The 17317-nt window shown below is 39.1% G+C and overlaps 1 protein-coding gene across 5 annotated transcripts in view; it reads left to right on the top strand.

Moving 5' to 3' along the window:
• Nucleotides 1–5025: 5025 nt before the first annotated feature.
• Nucleotides 5026–17317, top strand: part of asap1b (ArfGAP with SH3 domain, ankyrin repeat and PH domain 1b) — a 107101-nt gene continuing 94809 nt past the window's right edge. For 3 of the 5 annotated variants that reach the window (XM_035413495.1, XM_035413494.1, XM_035413493.1), the window contains exons 1-3: nt 5027–5267; nt 5713–5793; nt 7425–7551. In XM_035413495.1, the coding sequence (XP_035269386.1) occupies nt 5735–5793; nt 7425–7551 (186 nt within the window). In that variant the 5' untranslated portion in view covers nt 5027–5267; nt 5713–5734. Of the gene's footprint in view, nt 5268–5712; nt 5794–7424; nt 7552–17317 lie in introns of all 5 variants that reach the window. The other 2 variants (XM_035413492.1, XM_035413491.1) reach the window with 1 other exon arrangement.

Here is a 17317-nt window from a genome sequence, read left to right as displayed (position 1 = left end):
ATAGCCTGTGTGTGTGTTTCCCTGCTATCTTTAAACGACAGTTTGAAGTGCCCCAGACTTAATCTTGTTAGTTTAACTGTATTGATTTTTTTCTCCTGACATAAAGATTATTTTATTTTTGACAAATTCTTGGTAACCAGTTTATGGAAATGAGAAGAGGCATTTGATGGTTGCAGATCAGGTGGGCAGCCCCATTCTGGATGAGCTGCAAAGGTCTGAAGCGAGAGGCAGGGAGATCACTGCTAGGGGAGTTTCAGTGGTCCAGATGGGAGATAACCAGTTCCTGGACCAAGAGTTGTGTCTCCGGATGTTGTTCAAGAAGAATCTCTATGCCCAACATTGCAATGATAAGAACGGTTTCTTGTCCAGTACCACTCTAAGGTTCTTAGCAGATGAAGAGGTTGGCTCTAGTAATGTGGTCCAGGGTGAGTGAAAGGTCAAGTAGTAGGGAGTATAACATCTAAATTTTATCTAAGTTAAGCTTCAGGCAGTGGTTTGCCATCTGGATAGTCTTGTAGGCAAGCTGACATACGAGCAGAGACCAGTGTAGTGGTGGGAGGGAAGAGAAAATGCTGAGTGTCATCAGCATAGCAGTGATAAGACTTACTATGGGAGGGGACACACTTTCAAGCATCACAGGCAGAGGCATTATAGCAGATAACAACAGGATGAAGCCAACCTCTTCCATTAGTGCTTCTTCAGCTCAGTCTTTTGCAACTGTCCTGGATCGCCCCCTTGAGGTTTATGTGCGTGTGTCTGCAGTGCGCCGGCATGGCATTGTTATTCGCAATCGCGTAATTGTGTAGGGTATGTTTACAGCCCTACATCTCCTCATTGACTACAAGGAGTGCTGTCTTTGAGTCTCCATCCCTGAAGCCAGACTGGTGAGTTGCTAGGGTAGAGATCTTCATTCCTGGTCTTGGCGGGCCGCAGACTCACAATGTGATTGTCAAAAATTCTGACAAGGTACTGAGGCTAACTATAATTGAACATCTCTTTTTAATAGGAAATTCCTCTGTGAAACAGCTACGACCTTCCACCAGTCATTGGTTGGCCCAGTGAAGAAGTGAAGAAACTAAATCATAAATGTTTTGTACATTCTCTCAAAATGCACATGCATGTCTTTAACTTGGTTGTCCTGCCATTTCTTATGTTTTTGGTTTGCGGCTGTACACTTTGTAGCCTTGTCTATTTGTTTTTGTTAAGTTTTATTTGAGCTGTTTCATCAGTGTATATTGCAGAATTGTGAATCTGATCAATCTTTTCAAGGACTGAATAGAATTTTTTACAAATGCAAAATGCGATGAGTGTGAAATTCTAATTCATTCATCACATTTGCCATAATAATCTGTCCTGAAAAACCATCCAATAATGACGCTGTGGCACTGTGTGACATAAATATATACAGAGTAGTAATAATCCCCTTTAGGAATACAGTCAAGATGGTTTTGAATGGTAGTGGCTGCCAGAGGTCTTCTGAGGATGCAGTAGAGTTACTCTGCCCTGATTCCAGTTTGCATTGCTCTTCTGCTGAAAGTGGCTTATCTGATGTTTTCATTTCTCAAATACAATAAAAAAAAACAAACAAACAAGAATCTTAAGCCGCGTTTCCACCGCAGGAACTATACCCCGGAACTAGGAACCTTTTGAGGAACTCAGTGCGTTTCCACCGCAGGAACTAGGGTCTAAATTTAGTTCTGGGGGCTTTGTTTTACCCCCCAAAACGTTCCTGCTCGGGGGGTAGTACTTTCCGAAAGTACAGGAACCTTTTGGGTGGAGCTTTCAGCGCTGAACATTTCTGATTGGTCGAGTACTCGTAGCATTTGTGTTGTATTTATTTTCCGCCATTACCCGCCATGTTTGAAAATATGCAGCGGCAAACCAATTTATTTTCATAATAACTTCAAATCAAACTTGTATGTTATGCGGCGCAGTAGCCTACTTTTGGTTATAGCCTGTCAACGTCTTGGAATTATAACGTGTGCTCTTCTGTTCTTTTCTTGCTTTAGTATTCGTTTTATAAAATGCTAAGCATTCGTGCTGGGACAGCATATTACGTAGGCTACCAAAACATTCAAACGGATTAATTCGGTTGCTGAATATTTTTTTCCGGATTTTCTTTGTTAGCCCGTTGTAATTGACTCAAAACGTTTGATACAGTTATGTGAGGTATGCGGTAGTTCTGCATAATTAACATTGGTGATACAGTACAAGCAAACCGGAAATCACCTTCCGCACTTTTTATCCGGGTAAAATAACAGGTTAATTCTAGTAATCTTCCCTTTAGCTTTTTCAGACTGCCGTAATTTTACTCAATTTTACTGCCATTTTTCAATTCCACGAAAAGACCAGGAAGACTATGGACTCATTTATGGTGCATAGTTCGCATCTGGAGGGCACACTTCGCTGCTCGGCTAGCAGTAACTTCGAAGGAAAGCAAACGGTGGCTGCACCACTGCTAATTTACATTTTCACGCAAGTCTTTTCGTTCTATTCTTGTCATTTTGCGATTAGCCTATATGGAATTGACGACGAGAAAGTAATAAAACAGTAAATTGTTTACAACGTGTGCATGTTTTCTGCTGTTAATGAATGTGTTTGAGAGGATATATGAAAATCAATAAATACAAAAGTAACCATATATAGTCATTGTTGGTAACCCGTTGTATATAAGTGGAATAAACCCCTCCGGGCTGTCCCGGTTATTAGAAAATAATGTAGGCTACTTCGGTGGTAGTATGGGGTTACAGAAGAAATCATATGACAGATGGACCGACGACAACGTCAGTGGGCTAATTTGCCTAATCTTCGCGGTACTTTAGACCCCGGTGGAAACGCAGACAACCATTGGCTGAAGGAACCTTTTAGTTCCTGGTAAAGTAGTTCCTGGGACTGAAAGTTCCGGGTAATTTTGGTGGAAACGCGGCTTTAGTCTCCTTCTAATCTCTTCCAGCTGGCCAGTTTCCCCCTTGCTTACACTACTTCCATTGCTGTACGCTCCATTCCATATAAGTGGTGATCATGTTTCATTGTCCTATTTTCTGCCCTGGTGCTGTTGTGTGGCCTGAGATTTGGAAAGAATACAACTGAACTTGAGAGAACTGTTCCACCCCAAGATACTTCTAAATAAAGCACAGATAAGGACATGTCGTTAACTAAAAGAGTACGCACTTAGCTAAAACCAAATCACTGAGTGTTTTAAATTACTGCATTACAAGAACAGACGTGGGAACGTAAGTGCTAAAAAGCGGTCAAGATGACAATTCTCTTTGGGGCTTTCTGCCAGTATTTTGGGATAGTTTGGAATAAGAACAAAGCAGAAGAATGTAGAGGAGAGGGTTCACACAAGCAGAGAAACTCAAATGAATATGATTCTTTTTTCTTTTTTTTTTTTTAGTTAAGTAAAGAAAAAAACAATCCTAAATCATTCAGAACACAAACAGCAAGAGTTAACACAGGAAATTCAAAGTGGATTGAATTTGCAACTAAAAGATTGGGAAATCTCCTCCCAGTCTTTTTTATTTGGTGGATTCATTGGCAATTATCTAGCTCCATCTATCTATCTCCATATGCTGTATGACACTATTCTAATTTTACTGTGATCTTTATCCAGCATGCAACCCAATATTTACATCACGGGTCAACCCATTAATCATTGATAAATATTGCATTCACATTAACAAACATAGCAGACAAGCAAAGTGGGTGGAAAAGAAAGAACATTGCCTTACAACAAAGCCCTTCTGGTGTATTACAGTGTAAATGCAACCAAGAATCAGAATGGTAGAATTCAGCTACTCAAAGGCACCAACCAGCATCATGCAGACACACAATATATTTGGATTGGGTGCTGTGACAGAATATGTCCTTTTTGTAGACTATACTTTTTTTTCTTTTTCTCAACAATTTAGTCATTTCAGACTGTCCTCACTTTAGTTTAACTTCCTAAGTGAGCCCTGAGCGATGTTGCAGTGTCTTCAGTGTGCTGTAGGCCTAAGCACTGTGCAACCCCACTGAGTAAGGAGTGGCAGGATGGCTGGAATCGCTTCATTCCAAGATCAATTTGTCAGCATGTAGTGTGATACAGAGCCATTCTTCCTGACTGCAGTGATGGGTGAAATTGTGTTACTCTGCCCATGACTGTTCGACCTTGTTTATTTGGCAGAACAAGCTCCTTTTCAGATCTGATATTTGTTTCTCACAGTGGACACAACTCAGACCTGCAGTGTGACTACTTTCTGGCTAAAGTATATGTCCTGAAAAATATTCTCTCTCTCTCTCTCTCTCTCTCTCTCTCTCTCTCTCTCTCTCTCTCTCTCTCTCTCTCTCTCTATGAGTGAAAATAAAATTTGGAGACAGCAAGAGTGGAGTGCTGACTTTATTTCCCTATTTGTTTTTAGTGGTGAGTATGACAGTGGTAATGATAAATCCAATTAATATTAAGCCATTTGTTTATCAATGCACCAGACAGGTGCCAACCACTTGGTATAATTATATTCTGTTTTGTCGGTTGAACTATTTTGCTACTGCTTATGTCACAAATAAGTTATGCAAAGATGGTCATTAAAATCTTACATGATCCACAAGAATTACGCATACCAACTTTCCTTCAAGTAGCCAATCATCAGTTTTTCTGGTATCCGTCATACCGAATGACCTAGCCATACGGCAAGAGCCAACAGTCATTCTGCACTTTGACCGATGCGTCAGGCAAAGAATGCAATTATAAACTTCAGTGGCTATGGAATGTGACTAAATAAAACGAAATATTCATGCGCAGCTTGTGTGACTGTTTTATTTTTTACATTTATTGGAGAAGAACGAATAAAGAAGAATCGAAGAAGAATAAAGTCGAGGAAACATCATATCAGACCACAGTGTTTACCCAGATCTCATATTTCCTGTTTGAGTACTTCTGGATTTCCTCAGTTCCCGTGCTATTACTCCTAGATCCTGTCCATTGTAACTGTCTTTTTTCATACTCACATGGTCGGTTTTCCCTTCCTGTCCCCGTCTGGCTGCTGCTGCTGATCTATTCACGGGACACACAGGAGAAGAATAGAAGCCTGCTTTCTGCGAGTCTGCGACCACTTTTGGAAGTAGGCTAAAGTAACACGATTCCTCTGTACTCTCGTAGGATTAAGGAATGCATGCAAAATGAACTGAATATGAGGTCTTCTTCTGGACACATTCGATATTGCATCAACATATTTTTGGGTTTTGTATTGTATAAAGTGTGGGTCGGGGGAAACGTCGCTGCTTTCTCGGTAAGTTATTGAGGCGTGGCAGTTTGAACGTCTATTATTAATTTTGTCATTCCTGTTTTAATTTCACCATTGATAGGCGTGCCAGTTTGATCTGTAACAGACTTTTCAACGTAGCCTACTTTTAATTTTTATTTTATAAATTAATGCTATTATCGTTTGCCTTTTGTTTGACCGCACGAGGACAAAAATAGTTACGTTATTTCCACCACCCGCTTACTGAATTAAACCTAATGGCCATTTTTATAAGATATAAATCTGACCAGATGAGCTGGCTACATTACGATAATATTCATTAGTAGGCGTGTTGCCTTTTTTATTAAACGGGCTACGATAGGCTTTTAAACCTTCTTATAAGCGGTAGATTGGTGGACAAAATGTTCCTCTTATAAAAATGACCATTTAAACAGCTATCTTACGTGGTTTGTGTTTATTCTATTTCATTTAGGTTATTTTAAGGTGACAAAGTCATGAGATCCTCATCTTCACGCTTGTCAAGTTTTTCGTCAAAAGATTCTTTATGGAACCGGTAAGATAATTTTAGCTGTTTTACCAGCCGAGATGCGTCAAGACGTATCCTGTTAAGATCACATTTTACTAATTTCTGGATACTGCATTCCAAATAAATTTAAATGATAGGCTTGGCAGAATATGGAGTTATAATCTGCGTGGTTGAAGCATGGCTATGAAGGATTTATAAATGATTTATAACGGATTTTATAAAGTAGCCTGTGTATTTTGATACAAGTCCTTGACAATTTAAGTTTTAGACATTCGAAAACATTTTATTGGCTACTTTCAGGGTGTTATTCCGCCTGTAGGCTACGCACTTGCAACGCGTAACCCACAGGTCCTAAACTCGGCACGAGAGGGAAGGGAGTGTATACACCGATTTACAGATGTAGGTGGGCATAGGAATTATGTACCTTTAATCTGTACATAATACATTTGATAGGTCCAGCGATTCTACCTTTTCTGTCTTTTTAAGCAAATAATGTTGTTCTTTGGATCATTTATTAACGACAATATTTGTATACATGATGCAAGAAAATATATGTTCTTGGCATATGAAAATGTTCATAACTCGAAAGCCTTGGAAAGCATTCACTGGAATTACTAATTCAAGGTGGCGCTGGTCATTGCTTGCATGAATTGCCACTCCTCTAGCAGTCATTATTTTCATGCATTCAGTTCAGATGTTTTTCTTAAGAAAAATCAAAGGCTACTGAAATTTTATAGGGAACTTGCTTGGTCAGTGCTACGCTATCTATATTTTAAGAATGTTTTTAGGATTATGTAATTGTTCATATTGTTAGATGCGGGCTAATAATGGTCGAATTACTGCCCAAATGTCTTTAACATCCTGATGCATAATTTACTCGTCTTTAACTTGCGTTAGTAGTGAACCGTTAACTTAAAGGCATGGTCTCAATTTGTAAAGGAAATGCATTTACTTGAACACTGGGCGTCTCTCTTTGACTATATTGTTTGTGATATTAAGCATGCGCAGAGTTCTTCCTTGTTTGTCCCCGTGATTCACTGTGGGTGGGTGAAAGAGGGAGAGTGAGCGAGAGCAAGAGTGTGCGCGCGTGTGTAACGTTAAGTGTCAGAAAGCAGAGATCGTCAGAAATAGAAACCAAGAAAGAACAACCGACCAAAAACGCTTTACACGAGGCATCAAACCCTGCACATCTGACAAATAATTTGATACTAAGGATTGCATATCACGATCACAGCAATAGTAAAATTGAACATCGTAAAAAGTAATGAGGGCATCTGTTTGCCCGTTCTACAGCTTGTGTTGGAGGCGTAAGGAGAAATAATTAAACCATTGTGCTTGTGGAAAAGAGTGAAATTCAAGCTACGAGGACGGAAAAGACAAGGGGAGGAAGGCAACACTGTGTGGAGTCCCCATCATCAAGGGGATAGCGAAGCCGGAGGAAAAACAACTCAGAAGACGTGCTTGTTCGAGAGGGGTTCATTTTTAAGCTAACGTTAGCTAACTATATAATACAGATTGTTCTTTGCATAGGCATCTAGGGAGTATATTCAAAAAGAGACATCAGATTTTTGTTATCTTAAGTTGTCTTTAATGATTTAGGTTTTTCCTTTTTGAAAAAATACATTTCCCATCCTTTTCTGGGCGATTTCGTGCTGAAGGATGCCGGATCAGATCTCCGTATCCGAGTTTCTTTCGGAGACCACGGAGGATTATAACTCCCCCACGACGTCCAGCTTCACGACCCGCCTGCAGAGCTGTCGGAATACCGTCAACGTTTTGGAAGAGGTAAGGCCCAGTTATATTTATTCGGGGTGGCGAGGGGTTTCAAGGGTGGAGGGTTAGTAACTGGCTTATATTAGCTAACGGTGACCGCAGCGCATTGTTCAGTGATGATATTCTATAGCCCATAGCGAAGAAGGTAAGACGAGTGCCGTTGCATGTTTAAACAATGCTATTGTGTGGCGAGTTCTGCATACCCACATTTTTGCATTGTACAAATTAATAATCGATTCAACGGCGCATCTGAAGGTGCGAAGGACGATCTTGCAGAGTTCGACTCATGGGGCGTTTTTTATGAGTGCTTACAAAAACCAGGTGGTTGGAAACGTGGGGTTCACGTGAAATGTTTTTCGTACGCATTATTATGATGCATATGGGAAACACAATTTCCGAATCCTTATTAGGTTATTGTTTTTTGTTTGTTTTTAACAATAGGACTGAAAATTGGGCCTGTCCCTTTTATTCGTGTGATACCAAGACTGAACTATGAAGTTGTTTTGTTAAAAATGTCAAACGCCCGATCTACGGATTAATTTTCTCTTTTATATGCACACGCAGTGTACAGTAGCCTACCGTCACCGCGGTAGTATGAGGTGTCATGTAAATGCAGAGGTAAAGACTTTTTGTTATTAGATTCGGGGATATTATACATCGCTATCTGAGCATATTCACTGAGTTTTGTGACCAGCAATTGATATACAAATATTAAGATTTAATATAGTGAGATTAGTTTTGCATTAGATTTAATGATATTTTGCTAAACATCTGCTGTGGTCTACCGTAATCTTTATTAGCTACAGAGAATATGTGTGAAATTTTGTTATTGAATGTATATTGTAGGATTTAAATAAGCTTGTTGATGCAGTTATTGTTTCTATTGGAGTTATATTGAATTAAGAAGTGTGACATTTCAAAGTAATGACTTGCTAACAAGAGACTAACAAGAGACAGCAATCGCTTAGTGAGCACTCACATAAAGAGTGGCACACTTATTTTTAAAGTCTTCCAAATTATTATAACCAGCCTCATGCCCCAATTAAGAAAAGTTGTAGCACATGCATAGTAATTTGATGTTCAGCTGTTTGTAATTTAGCTGTTCTGTGCCCCTGTGTTTTTATATATCAAAGCAAATCAGAGATTCGCTCTGTGCAGTGACAGAAGTACAAGGCTGGACCTAGGATTTAAGTGCTTGAAAGTGCTGTCAGCCCTTTTTAAAATAGCCTGCTATTATTGTTATTATTTTTTTTACATTTTATGACTTGCATCACTGTTGCTAAATCTTGTTACACTAGCCTATTTAATGTATTGGAATACTGGTAGTACTGGTATTATAGCCCTAATTCAGGAATGCATATTACTTAGTAATTAAGTAAAAGCTTAGTCAGGATGAATATATGGGAAACTGACGTACTCGGATTTACAGTTATGCATGATGTCATTTCACTGCAGTGCAAGAAAGATTCACGTTGTGAGAGGGTGTCCTCTAATCAAGCGCAGATAATGAAATTTGCAAATGAAATTGACTTCTGCCTGTACCTACAGTAAAGCCTACATGTTAAGATCTTGTAGGGGTAAAGTATAGTGGGTTCTGAGAGAAGGCAAGACTGACAGTGTAAACCTTGGAAAAATGCTAAGCACGAAGAATGATACTAAAGATATCTATAGTCAAAGTGAAAAATAAAAAAAATAAAAAAAACAAACCGGGGAACTGGATTGTATTTCCATACTGTGGATTGTGAGAGGAAGATGTACTACCAAAATGAAATAGACTGACAGGAGTATACTTTTCAGCGTAGTAAATTAAAGCAATATGGACAGTAGCATTGGCTGCTTTCTTTTCGCACCACAGGCCAATCCCTTATGGTCTGTCAACAATATTCATGTTCTATTCATGTTCTTTGTTTGGAAAGTGTATCACTGTATTGGAAATATTTTTTGAACAAAACGCTTTTCACCTTGACCCGAGATTCTTTCCTGTGTTTTTGAATGCTGCACAATGTTTGTGTCAAAGTGTATCTCTGTGACTAATCCATAAAGAGGAAAAAACCAAAGGTGTGTAAGTTTAGATTGGCTTTGTTGGAGTGGACCTAGCCTGCTTGTGGCTATGCTTATTGTTGCTGTAATATAGGAATCACCTGATTGAGAAATATGAAATTAAAAAACATGAAGTGATTGTGACAGTTATCATCGTTCTTAGAAAAGCTACAGATGTACAGCACTGGCGAGCTGGTTGACATCACAGGTTCAAAATAATGTAGGCTAATGGTAGCCTTTGTGGGTATCTTTCTGTCAAAGCAATGTTCACAAAGCTGTACAATCCATCCTGTAGGCCAGTAAATACCACCATCTGGAATGCATGAATCACCTCTGAATATGTTTAACAGATCAATTTTTTTGAGAGCAGAGTAGGCCATACCCTCCTTATGTATTAAAGTGTATTCATCAGGGAGGGTTACAGATAGAGATGGGATCACGGTACAGACAGTGCCTTGGTGGCGTCATGGGGCCCTCAATATGGATTGAGAATTGACCACACTATGGAGTGTACCGCAAGGTCTCCCTCAGGATATGTTATTTAAGGCTTTGTGAAATTGAACGACTTTTAGCCTGGAGGGAACCCAGCATCTTGTCTGAAAATGATGCAGGCAATCCATGAAGTAGGCCATACATAAATGATTAAAAATAGACCAGACATGCGTCATCATCTTTTGTCCTAAAAGGACGAGCGTTAGTAATCGTTTGAAAGAGAACATCAAAGAAACATCAGTTTAAACTGTTTCACTCCAGCTATGCAGTCTGCCTAAGCAGCCTCTACTCACATTGTACTGGTTGCTTTTGTGCACAAAATTAGGCCTACCTCTTGTGTGAACAAAATATGGAGTATAGTAAGTTATCTCGACTGCTCTTTTGTTTCGGTTTCCTCTTAGTAGCTGCATCCTGGTGCCGTGTGAATGAAAACCTGGCATTTTCATATGTCAGGATGAATTCTAATATACAAATTCTAATAATATGATTTCATATGACTTAGCCTACTATTTTGGCACTTGTCAAAAACCTCTTGTAGGCTATTGTTTTCAGACTGTGATTCTGAAATGTCAAATTAGTAGCATGTAGTCAGTCTTGCACGATACTGCAACTTTATGGTAAGTGGCATTTCTACTATGCCTTGTTCAGCCACTATATTTAGAAATCCCGACTTGACAGAGGTGACAAGCATAAAGTAGCCTATCCAAATGGAAACGAAAAATGGACTGTATTAGAACAAAGCAGTTGTCCATATGTATGCCTGGGTTGTACCTCTGTTCTAACTCTAATTTCTCAAGTTATGCTGTCAGAAACTTCAGAGCTCAGAAGAGTTGAATGGCAATGACAAAGTTTGATAAGGGGCGACATAGCTCAGGAGGTAAGAGCGGTTGTCTGGCAGTCGGAGGGTTACCGGTTCGATCCCCGCCCTGGGCATGTCGAAGCGTCCCTGAGCAAGACACCTAACCCCTAACTGCTCTGGTGAATGAGAGGCATCAATTGTAAAGCGCTTTGGATAAAAGCGCTATATAAATGCAGTCCATAAGTAGACATCTAATTTGATAAGACAAAGCCTGTGTGGGTAACACGGTTTTTGTCCTAAGCTATGCGTTTTGCTCACATACTAGTTGACTGGTATTGTAGGGGAGGGGCCAGCCCATTGAGATCTGTAGTGCGCTGGTCTTTGTTACATAACCTACAGCGCGAGCAGTGTGTCGTCAGCACTAAGCTGAGAGCGGGCAGTCTCCAGGCAGGGTGGGGGTGGGGTGCAGGGGGGGCAAACCCTCCAGCCAATGACATTGCTACAACAGCTGGGTCCGGATTTAGAATGATTTGGCAGAGTGAGGAAAGACTAGCATTTACAGTGTAGGTGCTAGTGTTCAGTTTATTTCAGCTCACATAATTCTGTAGCATTTTCACACCTTGTACAGTGCAGCTGCAGCCGTTTGCCACCTTGGTTTAGACCCATGAGGTAGAAGCTAACAGGACCGGACAGACAGGGATCTTTGAGCAACACACCCGTACAGGTGTTTTTAGTCAACGTGATTGTCACTTGCAAATGGGCATAGCTGAAATAAAAATGGGCATTTGGCAAGGGAAGCAAATTTGCCATTTTTTCCCACCCCAAACAGAACATCACTATCACAAAGAAGGCCATTATCACATTTCATGTGAATTAACCTGAATTGTGTTAACTTTAGGGAGTGTATGACTTCAGGGAGACTGTTGTTTAGCAACAATATTTCAATATTTTCAAGGCACCATTGCATTGTATTTTGATATTGTATTGTAGTTTGGTAGTACATGTCCAATAGGTTTTACTTTCCCTGGACAAGCGTTGAATCTTGCAATGCCGTGGGTAATGTGGGAAAAAACAGTAACTCTAATGGATATTTTTAATATGACAAGAATCACCCGTTCGCATGGAATCTGTGTTGCCAGCTTCTCTGCCTCTGTAAGCACAAGAACATATCACTTGGCTGAAGCTTGATGAAGGTGTAAAGTGCTTCTGGGTATTTTCAAAGGCCTAAAATAAATTGCATTAAAAAGCAGCGCACTCTTGCCCACATAGGCATACAGCTCTGGGGGAGGTGAGGAGAGACAGCATTATATTGGACTGCCTTTAAATTTACATTCATGAGAAACCAAAGGGCACTCTGTCCTACTGATATACTCTATAGCCAGATTTGTACCTCAGGTTCAAAGCCTGCTCACCCTGCATTCACAACACTGAATAGTGGATACTTTACTAATAAAGTAATTGTGGTTTTACCTTCAGAACAGACCAAATATTTGTTGATCGATCAATTATGGTTTCCACTCCAAAACACACAAGGTTTATTTTTATTTTGGCTGATCTGTATTGCGGTTTTATGATGTAAGAAATGTGACAGAAATACGCAAACTGCATTGGAATGCTGCTGCTTTATTTTTCTCAAAATGTCGGCCATCTGGTAACAATACAAAGCGTGTGTAGCGGACATTAAAGGTCTGTTGTATTACTCGTGGGTTTCATTTTCGTAATATTTTTCATCAGTCCTATCGATTCTGGTTTTTACGTAATTAGCATACTTCATTGTCATGTTTTGACTTTTCAGATGTTTCTTTCATTCCGTCCATCGTTGCACTGAAACGTCTCCTAAGATAAAGCACTAGCACAGGTCATGTATAGATATGAGTGTGTGAGTGAATGATGCGTGTGCGCTGCAATAGATTGACAGCCTTTCCAGGGTGTATTCATGCCCCTCACATAAATAAAAATAAAAAAGAACTTTGGCTAACAGAAACGGAATCGACTGATTTGGCTTTAAAAAAAAAAAATCAGCAACCGGAATCGCCCATAAAAATTAATGATCGGTGCACCCCTAATTTGTTTAATTGGTGACGTACTTTTTGGTTTTTATCAGACTGCTTGGAGCTTGCTGCAAGACCATTGGAGAATGTTGCTTGATTGAAAATGATTAGACAAGAGCGAACAGCCATTGAGTCTTGATCGTTTCCACTAGCCAGCTAGCTTGCATTAAGAAATCATTAAGATTTTGAAATCAGGCCTAACAAGTGTGACTGCAGTTACCATGTAACATATATTAATGTGTGAATAAAAATCTTTTTCTCAAATTTATTATACTATGTTTCATTTTTTACATTTTAGGCAGTGATTGTGATTTGTGACTTAAATAACAACATTTGTCATCGTATTAAGCCCTGGCATTTGTGATTATGCATAATCAGTACATTTCCTATATAAAGAGGTACATTTGCACCTACTAAAAAGTAAACTGACCCTCTATGAGGGCCAATGGGGGTTGCATTCCTGCAAACCACCTACATTGGCCTGAGACAAAGTTGGGGGGAATCTCCCCCGCTGTGCTCAGCGACGGTGTGAGTGATTTGATGTCACACACATGAGAACACTCAGCTGATAAATAGGTCCTGCTAGTATTAGCCTAAGAGCCATGTTGGATGACAAGTTCCAACCAAAAACAATTGTTGCCATTAAAAGTGATTGAATGGTCTGATGATTAATTTTTTACCCGTTTTGACAGTGGATGAGATGCATTGGAAATTGCAGGGCAGTGTTCGTGGGCATTTTTTAGAAAAACTGTGAAAAGGGTGAAATAATGGGGTCTTCCATCCTCTATGGTGCAGAGCAACTGATGGCACTTAACTAACAGTGTGCTGGAACCAACAGGAGCTAACGAGCGCTGAGGAACATTCTTGGCTGTAGAAGTGTATGTGCGTGATATTCTGTGGGTTGCTGTTAATATCCTAGGATAGCATTAGGCTATATGACTTTATACAGTTTATGGATGGTGATTTTCAATTATTTCACAGTCCGAGGGATCGCATAATGTCCTCAATTCCAAATCGATTCCTAGCATGGGGAAGAATCGATTTTTACAACGCATCTTGGGCGGGCGGCAACACTGGTTGTTTAGAAAATGCATGCATGCAATAACAATGCACATCAGTACCCAAGTTTATTCCATCACAATAAAGTCTTGATGCTTAGTTTATTGTGTCAGTAAACACAGTCAGTGACAGATATGATACAAAGAATATTATTTTCAAATCACAAGTGTTGCGCGCCCTCAAAACCAGTACACAATGGCTTGGCTGAATACTCAATCCTGATTGGCTTGGGCATGTGTGTTATTTCTCTTTATATACCTGACTGTAGAGTAGTGCCTGCAAAAGTTAAATCACCATTTTAATAGAATGCCATTACTCGTACCCATCCCTAATACAGTTCATGCAATATATCTGCACATTAAATAAAATACAGTTGGGTCTCTCTATTAAAATTTGAGCTTGTCTTTCCAGCTTTCCTCATACTTTCTTTAGGCAGTCTTTGTGTACTAAATGAATGAAAACCGATTGTAGGTATGGTATCATGCACAGTTTAACATACCAGTGTCTAAATATTTTCCAAAATGGCTGCCTGTTTGGGGGTTAACACTTTTATCTGATTGTACTCAGAACTGAACTATACTGATACTAGTAACTACAGAATGCAAAGAACACAAAATAAGTAGGCTACAATTTTGCCCCAAATATGCATGTAGTACATATGAAAATTATATCAACAAAAATCTTTAAGAAGGAAAAAAGGTAGACTATAACAGTATAAAAGTTAATTTATCATTTTAATATGAAGGACTTATCTAAGTTTCCACAAGTTAGTTGTTGGTTGGTTACCGTTGTAATCTTGCAAACAGAATGAGATTCTTAGCCCTATTTTTGAGAACAATGCCTCAGTAAATGTTGGCCATTTTGGATGATCATTGATCATTTATTTCTCAATGACTTTCATATATGCAGCTCTAGGTTCAGTTTCAGTCGTTACAGATAGGTAAGGAAAATGTTTATTATAAATGAAGGGATTCTGAGGAACAGGCCCGACAGCCGGGTCCATTTTTTGTCGAATGACTCACTTTTTCCAGCTTTATTCTGTATGATACATAACAACTGCCTTCCTATCATAACATATAAGGTATTTTTACATTTCCTTAGCTGCAGCCTTTTTTTACTGACAGAGTTGAGCATGCTCTTACTGCATATCTCTCGTGATACAGCCTGGAAATCGGCACCCCACGGACTGTAACAAGGGTGAAAACACGGGGAACACCAAACAAGGACTCTAACTTAACATACTCAACGTGCTATTGATTTAGGCTACTAGCAGGTGTGAAAGTGCCTACTGAAAGCACAAGTAGTAATTCTTTCATATGTGCTCAGTGTGTAATCCACATGGATCGACACCTTTTTCAAACGACAAAGGAGGGACGATGTAGCAGATTTAGTGTGCTTGGGACATTAAAGAAGACCTTTGGCCAGATGTGTCTGACTTCACAGATGCTGAAGTTATTATCAAAGGATGGTATATGTTTTTTTCCCTTTGTCTGGCTAAAGGCAGATCCATGGATGGAGAAGCCCTGCCATACAACCCAACCAGACACTGCTACAGTGGATAGGAAAGGGTTTTATTAGGCTACGGACTGGATCTTTTATATCACATGGTTTAGAGAAAGGGTTTCCAATGTTATACAAAAAGGGCTGGTGTGGGTGTGGGTTTTTGTTTTAGGCCAGCACTGTGACACGTGATTCAGCTAATTAACTGATCATGGTCTTCAGTCAAGACCTAGATAAGTTGAATCAGCTGTCTTTGTGCTGGGCTAGAACAAAAACCTGCACCCACATTGACCCTTTTCAGATCAGATTGGACACCCCTGGTGTAAATGTCACATTTTTGCCGTGCATTCCAATGAGGTCCTCAACATCAAATGACTGAATTATATTAAATCAAACCGGGGGTTAATTAGGAGAGAAATACAAATGGTATTCTTTAGCAGTTTTTTTTATAATATGTTTATTCATGTGTACATGTTCAGAAATGTGCTGAGCACATTAAACACATTTCTGCCCCCCTCATTTATGGAATTAGATCACATGTCTCAGTTCAGTTTTTGTAATTGCTATTATTCTGGAAATTTCTAGTGGATGGGCAATCCAAACTATTTGTTTTTTTCTCCATCACTGTTACAGAGAAAGGCTCATGTCATGAATCGCCTCTCTGGATTTTAGTTTCAGAGTTTAAAGACTGTGGCATAAACGAAAAACATCTGTTGGAAGGTTGCCATGCGCACAAGACTGCAGTAGCTGTTTTGGAATTCTAGCACAAAGAATCACATGACTCATACCCTTATGGTTGTAACAGAGAAAAGCAAAGTCAAATCTTTTTTTTGTTGTTGTCAAAAACACATCACTCAAGTCTGTTCTCTTAGTCATCAAGCCCAAAATACCTGTCTAGGTCCATATCCATGTCAACAGAGCATACTGAGCTAGAGTACATTTCATAATTTGCTGTTTTTCACCCATAATACAGAAATGTTTTTTTCCAGAATTTTAAAAATTGAGTAGATTATACGTCAAGACCTTTAGCAGAACACTGATTTTCATTTTTTACTGTTGGCCTATTACAGAACACATCAAATTGGACAGTTGTGCTGTTACAAGATGGCAAGCTAAATTTTTAAGAATTTGAATGCAATTTTTTTCTATTATGCTAAATAAAGGATTATTGCTGAAATGGCATTTTTTGACATGCTGTTTTCGTGATTCTAAGTTACATGCACCCACTTATGTGGGGCTGATGAATTAGACCTGCAGTATGGTCTAGAATATACAAATTGAAATATACATTCATAATTTATATGATGTTGCCTTTAGAGTACCCTTTCATTCATTTGTATGATTTGCAGGAAATGAGGAAGTACAGTTATCCTGTTTAAGGTGTATTAATGTAGATCATTAAAACCTTAAGACCAAAGGAAAAAGCCTCCAAGTTAATTGAAACATGCTGTAGTCATCATAGACCTATAACTACTTTTCAATATTCAACAGGAGATAAAGGAATGTCCTCACCTTGGATATTGTTTGCCTTGAGTTGAAGGTGCTATATCTGAATTTGTAATGTTGACAAATTAATTAAAAAAAAAAAAAAAAATACATCAACAGAGCTTGCAGAAAGATGCAGAATCCCGATTTTGGGATAAACACTGCAAAATTTTCAGTTTCACAAAGCGAATTAAGAGTCTTAAGATTTATTTGCTGGATAACACACAACACACGATTAAATCACACACACAGAATTTAACCATCTTTGTAAGACTGGCATTTAGAAAGGAACATGTTTTTAGCATTTAAGAGACCGACAAGAGCATTTAAGACAGTGGTTCTCAGAATCGGT

This window comes from Anguilla anguilla, chromosome 4 (assembly GCF_013347855.1).
Source record: "Anguilla anguilla isolate fAngAng1 chromosome 4, fAngAng1.pri, whole genome shotgun sequence".
NCBI lineage: Eukaryota > Metazoa > Chordata > Actinopteri > Anguilliformes > Anguillidae > Anguilla > Anguilla anguilla.
Note: the sequence above shows the minus strand (reverse complement) of the source record. Positions and strands in the feature narration are given on the sequence as shown.